The sequence below is a fragment of the Orycteropus afer genome, unplaced genomic scaffold, assembly GCF_000298275.1.
Source record: "Orycteropus afer afer isolate SDZICR_OR568_19922 unplaced genomic scaffold, OryAfe1.0 scaffold00035, whole genome shotgun sequence".
In the NCBI taxonomy this organism is placed as follows: Eukaryota; Metazoa; Chordata; class Mammalia; order Tubulidentata; family Orycteropodidae; genus Orycteropus; species Orycteropus afer.
The window spans coordinates 1,981,108-1,994,023 of NW_006921622.1; the positions used below are offsets into that span (position 1 = coordinate 1,981,108).

At 35.1% G+C, this 12,916-nt stretch overlaps 1 protein-coding gene across 1 annotated transcript in view; it reads right to left on the reverse strand.

Annotated features, from left to right (window-relative positions):
* CUBN (cubilin) overlaps positions 1 to 12,916 on the reverse strand; it is a 413,126-nt gene that overhangs the window by 337,918 nt on the left and 62,292 nt on the right. The window contains exons 18-19 of the mRNA XM_007936404.2: positions 3,731 to 3,875; positions 3,293 to 3,471 (exon numbers count right to left, since the gene is read on the reverse strand). Of these exons, the coding sequence (XP_007934595.1) occupies positions 3,293 to 3,471; positions 3,731 to 3,875 (324 nt within the window). The remainder of the gene's footprint in view (positions 1 to 3,292; positions 3,472 to 3,730; positions 3,876 to 12,916) is intronic.

A 12,916-nucleotide genomic window follows, 5' to 3' on the forward strand; every position in this document is an offset into this window, starting at 1 on the left:
AAAAAAAAAAAAAAAAAAAAAACTTATGGAATTATATGGTATATGAAACTTATGATATAGTCCAGAGTATATAGTTAAAGAGCCTCCCTCTTGGAATTTTTTAGAAAGGATTTATGAATATTTGTATTATTATTATCATTATCATTATTATATATTTTAAACTACTTAACATCTTTATTGTTTAATACTTCACATACCATGGAATTCATCTATTTAAAGTATACAACTCAGTGGTTTTTAGTATATTTATAGATGTGTGCATCAATCACTACAATCAATTTTAGAACATTTTCATCCACTCATAAAGAAATCCCTTATCTCTACAGATTTGCCTATGCTGGACTTTCTGTATAAAAGTCTTTTGTGACTAGCTTTTTTCACTCAGCATAATATTTTCCAGGTTTGTTCATGTTGTATCATGTTTCAGTACTTAATTCCTTTTTATGTCCAAATAATATTCCATTGTATGGTTATACAGTGTTTGGGGCTTTTTTTTTTTTTGCATTCATCTGTTTATGATATTTGAATTATTCCAACATTTTGCCTATTTTGAATAATACCACTATGAATAATCATGCCCAAGTTTTGTATAAGCATTTATTTTCATTCTCTTGGGTGCATACCTAGGAGTGGAATTGGTGGATCAAATGGTAAGTCTGTGTTTAACTTCTGAGGAACTGCCAGACTGCTTTCAAAGCTGCACTAGATTACATTCTTCCCAGTAGTGTATGAAGATTCCATTTTCTCCACATCTTTGCCAACATTTGTCATTATCTATTTTTTTTATTATAGCTATCCTACTGGGTATACGAAGTAGTATCTCATTGTTGTTTTGATTCACATTACCATGATAACTAATCATGTCAAGCATCTTTTAATGTGCTTATTGCCCATTTCTACAAATTCTTTGAAGAACTGTCTATTTATATCCTTTGTCTATTTATAATTTGCCTATTTAACTTTCTATTTTTGAGTTGCAAAAATTCTTTTTATATTCTGGAAATTATCAGATATATGGTTAGCAAAAAAAAAAAAAAAAAAAAAAAAAAAAAAAAAAAAAAAAAAAAAAAAAAAAAAAAAAAAAAAAAAAAAAAAAAAACATTCTCCCATTTTGTGGACTGTCTTTTCACTTTATTGGTAGGATCTTTTCCAGCACAAAAAGTTTTAAATTTTAATGAAGTCCAATTTCTTTGTTTCTTTGGTTACTTGTACTTTTGATGTCATATATAAGCTCATTGTAGTTTGATTTGCATTTTCCTGATGACTAATGATATGGAAGGAATCCCTGGGTGGTGGAAATGGTTGTGTGCTCGGCTACTAATCAAAAGGTTAGCAGCTCAAGTCCACCCCAAAGAACTTTGGAAGAAAGGCCTGGCTATACATCTCTGAAAGATCACAGTCATTGAAAATCCTATGGCACACAACACACTTCTACTCTAATAAACATGAGGTAACCATGAGTTGAAATCAACTCAATGCCAACTGGTTTTTATTATTATTATTTTTTTTAACGATATTGAGTATCTTTTCATAGACTTATTAGCAATTAGTATATACTCTTTAGAGAAATTCAAATCTTTTGCCTAATTTTAAATTGGGTTATTTAACTTTTTACTATTGAGTTGTAAGAGTTCTTTATGTATTATAGATACTAGTCCCTTATCAAATAATTGATTTGCAAATATATTCTCCAATTGTGTAGATTTTCATTTCATTTTCTTAATGGGATGATTTGCAGCAAATAAGTTCTTAATTTTGATAAAGTCCAATTTCTCTATTTTTTTCTTTTGCTTTTTATGTTTTTGGTGTCATATCTAAGAAGGCTTTGCTTAACCCAAGGTCAAAAAGATTTACTCATATCTTTTCTTCTAAGAGTATTACCTTACATTTAGGTTTAAGATCTATTTTAACTTAATTTTTGTGTATATAAGGAAAGATCCAACATCATATTTTTGCATGTTGATATCCATTATTCCTGTATCATTTGTTGAATAGAATATTTTTCCTCATTGAAATGTCTACACATCCTTTCAACTTCAACTGACCATAAACGTAAGGGTTTACTTCTGGACTCTCAATTCTGATCCATTGAGTTATATCCTTATGTCAATAACTCACTGTCTTGATTATTGTAGTATTGCTATAAGTATTGAAACTGGGAAGTATAAATCTTCCAACTTTGATCTTCCTTTTTCAGGATTATTTGGCTATTCTGGTTCCCTTGTATATTCATATGAATTTTAGGATCAGTTTGTAAATTTCTACCCAAAAAGCCATCTAGGATTTGGATAGGGATTGAACTGGATCTGTAGATCAATTTGGGGTATACTACCATCTTAATATGAAAATATAATGTCTTTCCATTTATGTAGGTCTCCTTTAATTTCCTGAAATGATATGTTATTGTTTTCAAAGCACAAGTTTTACACTTCTTTTGGTAAATTTATTCCTTAGTATTTTATTATTTTTGATGCTATTGTAAATTAAATTGTTTCTTTGGTTTCATTTTTAAACTATTCACTATAGTGTATAAAAAATTATTTTCATATATTGATCATATACTGACACTGTAGCCTTGCTGAATGCATTCATTCATTCCAATAGGTTTATTTTTCTATGTGTATGTTAATTCCCATGATTTTCTATACACAAGATGATGTCATCTGTCAGTAGAGATATTTTTACTTTCTTTCAAATCTGGATGCATTTTATTTCTTTTTCTTGCCTTATTTTCCTTGCTAGAACTTTCAGAACAATGTTGACTAGAAACTGTAAAAATGGACATCCTTGTCTTGTATTGATCTTAGGGGAAAGCATTCAGTCTTCATCCTTAAATATAACAGCTGTGGGTTTCATTCTTAAATATCATGTTAGCCATGAGTTTTTGTAGATGCCCTTCATCCATTTAGGGAAGTTCCCTTCTATTTTTGCTTTATTGAGTGTTTTTTTTCTTGAAGAGGTGTTGGGTTTTGTGAAATACTTTTTCTGCATATATTGAGATAATCATGGGGTTTTTGTACTTCATTTTATGTATTCATGTGTTACATTAATTTATTTTGGCATGATAAACTGACCTGATGTTCCTAGAATGAACTTGGTAATGGTGTATAATCCTTTCTATGCACTACTGTATTTGGTTTGATAGTATTTTGTTAAGGACTTTTGCATCTATATTTATCAGAGATATCATTAATGTAACAAATCCTGTAACTGACCTGAAGAGAACCTGATGTTTAAATCTTTTGTAATAATTTACAACCAAATACAATTATTTAAAGATATTTTCTCTTACCTCAATGTAATCTGTATCACAATGGACAGAATCTCCAAGTTCAAAGCCAGTGAAATTGAGAAGAACTACTTGGCTTTGAGGCTGGTGGATGATCCATCTACATATCCTTTCTCGAGGATACACGTTCGGATAGAAAGGAGAGCGAATGACCCCTTCGCCAGTTAATTCACCTCCACAAGCTGTAATATGATGACAATTTTTGTCCAGAGGTAAATTATTCTAGTCTTCACTTTATTGAAAATACTAATTTTGCCTAAAGTGATAAATAATCACAGAACTATAATTATCAACTCCCATAATATCAGGTAATGTGACATTCCTATGAGAATTTTTGTCTTGTGACTTGAAGACATAAAATGACAATATTATTTTGAGACATTAAAAATGTTAAAATCAGGCAAATTAGACATTTTGAAAGTAAGGCATAAGTTTCCTTACCCACTTGATAAACAGCTCTGAAACCAGCTTTTTCAATGGAAGCATCTATTTTAAACCTGATCCAGATTCTGTTAGAAATGGAGTTAATGTGTGAAATAGTTGAATTGCCACAGAATTTTCCAAGTATAATGTCATCATCTAGAACCTAAACAGGAAAATAAAAAAGAACTATAATCTTAATCAATAAAAGTAATTCACAATGATGGCACTATTTGGAGATGAGAAAATGATGTATTCAAAATGAGTGACAATCTAATTTGGATTTATATTCTTATTCTTATTCTTTTTTTTTTTTTTTTACCACAATTCAATAATACTAAATATTGATATAAAATCTTAAGGTAACTATCCAAAACATAAGAATTTTTTTAAATATTCTTATAATTTCCACAGTGTCAAAGAGGAAATAAGTTTACAAGTTTGGATTATTTAGAAAAGAAAATGAGATTATTATATATCAAAATACATAGGTTTCAGCCAAATGTGTACTCCGAGGAAGTCATAACCTAAACTAGTTCCTTTGTTGCAAGAAAGAAAGGAATGAAGGAAGGGAGGGAAGCAAGAAGGGGCAAAAAGAAAGGGAAGGAGGGAAAGAATCTAAGTAGCCTTTTTTAAAAGTTAGAAAAAGACTAAAGTAAAAATAAAAATAAAACCTAATAAATAAAATACAAAAAGGAAACAGAATTCACAAATACATTGAAGAACCTTATTTTGAGGCTGCAAGTATGGGAACAATCAAATCTGAGATTAATAGGAATTCAAAATTTGTTTGAAATTATAAATTAAGTTCACCAATAAATCCAATAAAGTAAAACAAATAATGCCAAAATTTATTAAAAAAAACTCTTAGAATGTTAGAAGCAGAATAAAACTTCCTTGCTATAATAAAGAATACTTGTTTCAAATCATAAATAATATCTTCATGATGTAGTGGGCAGCAGCACAGTCTATGGAGCCTTATAGGTTTAGATTCAAATGCTCACTTTATGTCCTCTTCTGAATCCATTTTGAACCTCTGGTAATTCCTTGTCAATGTACAGCTGAAGCTGTTTTTGAATGATCTTCAGCAAAATTTTTCTAACGTGATATTAATGATGTATGTAATAATTTCTGCATTCTGGTTAGAGTAACAAACCTAAACCAAACCTACTGCCATTGGGTCAGTTCTGACTCACAGAGACCCTGTAGGTCTGAGTAGAACTGTCCCATAGAGTTTCCAAGGCTATAGGTGTTTATGGAACCAAACTACCTCATCTTTTTCCTACAGAGCAGCTGTTAGGTTCAAACCACCCATCTTTTGTTTAGCAGCTGAATGCTTTAACCATTATGCCAACAGAGCTCCTTAGATATCCTTTATTCAATAATTTCTTTTACCAGGCATTTTACTAAGTCACATGCTTATTTTATCTAATTGCTTCACAACTCCAAGTTATTAAATATAAGTCTTGCTTATGGAGTTGTGCAAAGTGGCAGCAAAATGAGGATATCATTGTTGCTATCATATGGATCTTTGCCAAAAGCAGAGAATATCAGAAAGTCATTTACCTGTTTTATTGACTACCTGAACTTATCACAGTACAACCTGAGAGATAGATGGTGGATATACATACTACCCCTGTTATATAAAATTATTCTAGAAGTGCCAATTCATTCAATCAGCTAACATTACCAAGGCACCAATAAATGCCAGGAACTATGTTAGATGCTAGTAATAGCCATAAAATTACTTCACAATGGTGGCACCATTTGGAGATGAGAAAATGATAGATTCAAAATGAGTGACAATCTAATTTGGATTTATATTCTTATTCTTTTTTTAAAAAAAAACACAATTCAATAATACTAAATATTGATACAAAATCTTAAGGTAATAATACCTAAACTAGTTCCTTTGTTGCAAGAAAGAAAGGAATGAAGGGAGGGAGAGAAGGAAGAAGGGGCAAAAAGAAAGGGAAGGAGGGAAATGCTCCTTGGAGGTGAGAATGGCCAGACTTCATCTCACCTACATTGGTCATGTTGTCAGAAGGGACCGTTCCCTAAAGAAAGGTGTCATGCTTGGTAAGGTGGAGGGTCGACAAAAGAGGGGAAAGCCTTCAACGAGATGGATTGACACAGTGGCTGTGACAATGGGGTCAAGTATAGCAGGGATCATGGAGGTGGCACAGGATTGGGTGGTGTTTCATTCTGCTGTTCATGGGGTCACTATGAGTTGGAAATGACTTGATGGCACTTAACAACAGCAACAACATCAGCCACTACTCACAAGGAGCTTAAAACAAACAAGTACTTTTTTTAAAAAGCATGATGAGCATCATCATTAAGAACATGGATGCTGTATTAATACTTGACACAAGTAGGTATTTTGGAAATTTATGAAGCATTTTAAAAACTATTATCATCACAGTATGGTGAGGTATTTAATTAATTAATTGGCAATTAATTATGACTGGGTACCAAGAATATTAGACAGCCAAATTTAAGAGACAGTTACACACAATAATTCTGTATCGTACATGACATTCATATATAGGTGAAAGTTGTGTTATTAAGCCTAAAATCTACCTATCTTACATATTAATCACAAAATATTATTGTACTATTTTAATACACACTGAATTTCCCAGGATTACAAGTAGAGTGTAAATTAAATTCCCACTTTTTCCTCCTGGAAATCATCCAAGTGTTGTTCATCATTTCAGAAAATGAATTGTCAACCTACATAGCCATGGCGGCCCTCAACTGTACTGTGGCAGACAGGAAGATTCTAGATATATGTGCAAGCAGCTGGCTACTTCATTGGTCTTCAGGTGCAGCTTATTCAGGCTTTTAACATACTGAAAAAATTTTATTTTACTTTGTTATTTTACTTTCACCTCTTAATTTTATAGTAAGAGCTTTATGTTGTATTAATAGTATGTGTTTAGTTTGGTTATACCATCTTGTGAAATTCATTTTAGAATAGTGAAGGGGTGATATAAAAAAAGATGTTAAAATGTAGAGAACCACTGGCTTAAACAAAGAGTCTGAACTCATCCAGGGGCTCATGGGATGTTTTTTTTAAATTTACATTTAATTTGTTTTTATTTTAAGAACTTGTTTTACATTCAACGTTACACGTACATTTAGTTTCACTCCCCATTTACCATGTTCAACCCTAACCCAGTCTCCTCCCCTCCCTACCCAATAACCCTCCCCCTGTGCCCCTCTTATTTACGCACTCCTGTTTGTCCTGCATTTCCTCAATTTGAATGTTGGTCTGCTGGTGCCCCGTGGTCTATTGCTCTAAGGGATATATTACCATAGAGTATGTGTGTGAGTCATCCTGGGTTGAGCGGTCTGCGTGTACATCTTGTTAACTGTTGGGCTGAGAGCCAGCCCCTGGGGCTGAGTTTTATTCCAAGTGCAGAATGTATTCCAGTGCCATAGTATTGGGGGGTCTGCAAGGAGGCCACATCTTCTGACCTCCTCTAACCCCACAAGAAGAAGACAGAATCATCACCAATAGCCCAACGCCTATTCCTGTGAGGCCAGATATGCTGCCTCCCTCTAGCGATTTCATCAACCCTGACACCAACCGTCCCTCCCCCAGTACCCACCACCTTCCTGCTGGGTTCAATAATTCGCTGCAGTGGTCAGACAGAACTCACAGATTATGGGGTTTATTAGGGAAGCACCAGGCTACAATTCAAGTTCAGGAACAATGCTCAGTCTCTTGCAGCATGCCATCTCTCAGCCAACACTCTCACAGTCTCTCTCCCAGCAGTGCATTTCTAGGTGTCTCTTTCTTAGCAGCACGTGCCTCTCAGAAGTGCATTTTTCTCTGCAGCACGTCCTTCTTAGCCAGCAGTCAAAGAGATGCCTTCTCCCTTTTGGAGGGCTCCTTTTTGAGGCCAAACCAACCAATCCCAACATCAGAATTCTATACACCTGAGAGAGAGAGCAAACTACCCAGAACATTACTTTGTGCTGCTCCCAACAGAAAATACCCCAGGTGGATGATTTTAACAATCAGGAGCTACTCAGTTTCTCACAGCAAATTCCACCATGGCGTTTACAAAGACTTAAGGCTAGAAAAGCCATACCAAGTAATTTACTACACTGCAGGGTCTCATCAGATTTTATCTGACCACTAATTCTGGTCATTATTGAGTTTCTGGATGTTGTTCCACATTTTTCTTCCCACTCTATCTAGGATCTCCAGATTTGATCCTTTCCTGAGTGGTTGGCATTAATAGCCAGGCACCATCTAGTTCTTCTGGTCTTGAGGGTCATTGTGTCCTAGGGATGATTGCTTCTAAATGCCCCCCTTTTTTTTTTTTTGCATTCTTCTTTGCTTCCAATGCTAGCCATTAGCTAGCTGCATCTTAGATGGCCACTTGAAAACTTTTAAGACCCCAGTTGCTACTCATAAATGTAGGATGAGGAACAAGGCTTTTATGTATTTTGTTGTGCTAATTGAGTCTGGTGTCCCCAGTACTATGGTCCTGAAATGGTAGATCTATTGGATCTCTCTCCCATAGTGTCTGGGTGTCTGTGAGAGATTACTCTGTGTCTGTCTTCTACTGTTTCTGTAAGGATTGCAGGTGTTTTATATCACTGGTGTCTGTACAAGATTAGCCTCAGCTGAATCTATTCTTGTGCACTATAGGGAGCTCTGGTAGCATAGTGGCTAAGACACTTGCCTGCTAACCAGACGGCTGGCGGTTCAAACCCACCAGCCACTCCTCGGAAGGAAGGTTGGGCAATCCTACTTCCGTAGTGATACTGCCTCGGAAACCCAAGGAGGGGTCGCTATGAGTCGGGGCCGACTCGACGGCACATAACAACAACAACAACAGGCCAAGTGGAGCAAGGGAAGTGTCCCAGGCCAAAGAACAAGCTCATGGAGGGGAGGCGGGGTGTGGGTTGTCAGCTGAGGGGGGTGGCATGGAAGAGCCCACATATAAAAGGGGAAGGGGAGGCAGAGTGATGAGAGATTGAAAGAATATTTAGAAGTCAAATTCAGAAGTTTATACTCTATCAGAAGATTTATTAAAGAGTGTTAAGCAGGGAAGTGACAAACTTTGTGTTTTCATCAGTAATAAAATACGAAACAGAAAATAAATGTATAGCTGTTAGAAAGGAGGAAAAATAACCCTATTATTTTCAGTCAACAGTATATAAAGAAAATGCATACTAATTCACTGAAAAATTCTCAAAATCAATAAGAAGTTTTAGTGAAAACTTATTATCTTGCCCGATCAAATATTAAAATTATTTACAAAGTTACAGTTGTTAAAACAGTTGATTTTGTAGAAAGAATTTCTGGAAATATGAACTTAATATAATGGATAGCCTTGAAATAGGCTCTAGTATATAAAAGTACATATTTTAAAAAGGAAGTATCACAAATCATTGGAAAAGGAAAGAATTATTCAAAAAATAATTTTGGGAAAAGTGATATTTAGAAAAAAATCAGATTACAGTGTCATCTTCTATATGCCAAAATAAATTCCAATAAAAATAAAAAGTTAAATATGAAAAACTAAATGTAAAATCACCTAGAGAAAGTATTACGATAGGTAATTAATATCCTAGGAATTAATATCCTCCATATACAAAAATGTTACAAGCACAGAAATATGGACAAAGGACATAAAAAATTCATTAAAAAGAATTTTAAATGTCTAATAAATAGGAGCTCTGGTAGTGTAGTGCCTAAAGCATTTGACTGCTAACCAGAAGGCTGGTGGTTCAAATCCACCAGCCACTCCTTGGAAGGAAGGTTGGGTGATCTACTTCCATAGTGATACTGCCTCAGAAATCCAAGGAGGGGGTCACTAGGAGAAATTACCTTACTTGGAAGAAGAGACATGACAGTTAAAGAACTAGTTAAAGACAATTTTTCACACATCCAATTGACAAAGATTTTATGATACTCAAAGATGGTTGGAGATACAATAACACTCTCACTCATAAGTGGCAAAAGAATAAACTTATGGAAAATAACATAAGTTAACAATATATATCAGGAGATTTCAAAATGTTCATACTCTTGATTCCAGTAATTTCACGTCTAGCACTCTATCATAAGGAAATCATTCAAGATACAGGCAAAACCTGTCAAACAAGGATGTACATCAAACTATGATCCATAATAAGAATAGAAAATATTCTAAAGGACTTATACAAGGAAAATTATAAAACACTGATGAAATATTTTAAAGAAGACTAAATTAAATTTAAGATCTTCCATGTCCATTCGTTGGAAGATTTAATATTGTGAAGATGACAAAATACCCAAAGTGATCTATATATTCAACACAATCCTGATCAAAATTCCAACAATTTTCTTTACAGAAATAGAAAAAACAATCCTCAACTCTATATAGAATGTCAAGAGACCCCAAATAGCTAAAGCAATGTTGAAAGAGAAGAACAAAATAGGAAGACTCACGCTGCCTTATTTTCAAACAGCCTAGCACTGGTGTAACAGTAGACACATAGACCAATGGAATAGCACTGAAAGTCCAGAAACAGATCCACACATCTACTGTCAACTGACATTCTTACAGGGGTGCTAAGGCTATTCAGTGGGAGAAGGAAGAGTCTCTACAATAAATGGTGTTGGTTGGGAAAACTGGATTTCCACATACATAAAAATGAAACAGGATGCATGCCTCACACCATAAACAAAAACAAACTCAAAATGGATTAAGGACCAAAATGTGCAATCTAAAACCATAAAATTCTTGAAAAAAATATTCAGGGGCAATGCTGTTAGGCCTAACTTTAATAATGAATCATCTAATATAATAACAAGGAGCTCTGGTGACACAGTGGACAAAGCATTCAGCTACTAGCCAAAAGGTCAGCAGTTTGAATCCATCAGCCAAACAGTAGGAGAAAGATGGAACAGTCTGCTTCCATAAAGATTTACAGCCTTGGAAACCCTGTAGGTCAGTTCTACTCTGTCCTATAAGGTCACTATGAGTTGGAAATAACTCAATGGCAGTAGGTTTTTAATACAATGACAATAGCACAAAGAGCAAAAGACAAGATAAAGAATGGGACCTCATAAAAATAAAAACCATTTGTTCATCAAAAGATTCTACAGGGGTTCTGGCAAGATGGCTGACTAGGCAGAAAGACTGCACAGACCCTCATCAACAAAGAAAAGGGAAACCAATTAACACAGACACAGAAGATAATCCTGGACCGCTGAGCCTTGAAGGGAAGGATATAGAAGTGGACTAAACCCCAAGTAGCAGAATTTGTGTGAAAATACCAAGAGGAGACATATGGAGCTGCATTCTGGCAGCGATCCTGAGTGATCCTGACAGCACAGACAGTTTGGAGATTCCCAAGTGGTGGTAGGACCTAAGAATTAACCTAAAATTCAGACTTGCTAGCCAGAGACTGCACACAGGACTGCTCTGGTGGCTGGGAAATAAACAGAGAAGGTGAAGAGAAAGGCGGGCTGAGCTGTGGACTTTTGCCAGTCCAGAGGATGCCACCATTTTGAAGGTCTAAAAGCGGCTTGGCTATTTTGCATATTTAAAGAGACAGCGCTCTCTCAGACTCCTGGGGCTTAAAAACACGTTCTGCTTTCCAGCAACCCCAAGGACACTCCAGACCTGCAAGAGTGAAAAGGTACCACATTCCTCTTGTTACTCTTATTCCCCACACCCACTTGATGAAAGGAGGTGCGGCCATCCCCTACTCCCACATACGTTCTGGGCCCACAGGAACTCCATCACAGTCTGTGTGCTCAGACGGAGTCTGGGTGCCCTGCCCGGTCCTCCACCAATTTTTTTTTTTCTCTTTTATTATTTTTTTCTTTTTTGCTTTCTTATTTCTGGTGATTAGTTTGCTTGTATTTGTCTGTTTTAAAACAACTATTATTAATAACACTTTTGTCCTTTTTACTATTATTCTTAATCTTCCTCTCCCAGGTCCTAGTTTCAGCACTTTTTTTTCCCTGTTCCTGGTTGAAATTTTTTTTTTTTTAATTTAACTGTTTTTTTTTTCCTTTCCCCCTTTTTCTCATGGATAACCCCATTCCCTATTTTCCTTTCTGCATTTTTCCCATTTTTTTCCTTCATTATTCTCCTTCTCTACTTTTTTCTCTTAGTGCACTATCCACAGATATTGCGGGTTTTCTTGTTTTTTTCTGCTTCTTTTTCCCTTTTTTCTGTTACTCTTCCTGTGTGATTACATGGTGTGGTTTTTGCCCATGTGCTTTTAGATTTTTGATGGTTATTCAATTGTAATTTGTGTCTAACTGAGTGGGACGCAACAACAGTTCCCATAAGACACAACTACACCCACACCTCCTGCAATTTCACTTCGAGAGCCACTACCTCCTTCTCCACCAACGGGCCAATGATTTGAAAAAAAAAACACCAAGAAGAGCCTGAATCACTCTTGGTTGCTCTTCACAAACAGTTAACAGAGATCTAAATACAACAATGCAACAATGCTTCAGAGACAACAGACTATCACAGTCCACACAAAGAAGCAGGATAAAGTGGTAGAAACAAGGGAGCAGGATACAGACCCAGAACACATCCCTAGGAAGAAGCAGCATTGGAACTCTCTAATAAGGAATTCAAAAGAATTATCTTTAGGTATCTTCAAAAGATTGAGAGACAGACCACAGAAAACACAGAAAAAAACCTAGAAGAATTTTGGAAGAAAATACAAAAACAAAATGACAAAATAAATGAAAAATTAGAAATGATTCTAAATCTACAGACAGAAATCCAGAAGATTAATACTAAATTGTCAGAAATAGATAACACGTTAGAAGGGCAAAGGAGTAGAACTGATGCAATGGAAGACAGAATTAATGAGATTGAAGACAAATATATGAATACTTCTTTGGAAAGGGATCAATCAGAAAAAAAATCAAAACAAAATGAAGAAAGCCTAAGGTTCATGTGGGATATCATCAAAAAGAGTATCTTATGTGTCATTGGAATTCCAGAACAGGAAGAGAAAAACAAAACCACTGAGTAAATTGTCCAAGATTTGTTGGAGGACAACTTCCCTGAATGATGAAAGATGAGAATATATCCATTCAGGAAGTCCAACAAACCCCAAACAAGATAGACCCCAAAAGAAAATCACCAAGACACATCATTATCAAACTCATCAAAACCAAAGACAAAGACAGAATCCTGAAAGCATCACGGGAAAAACAAA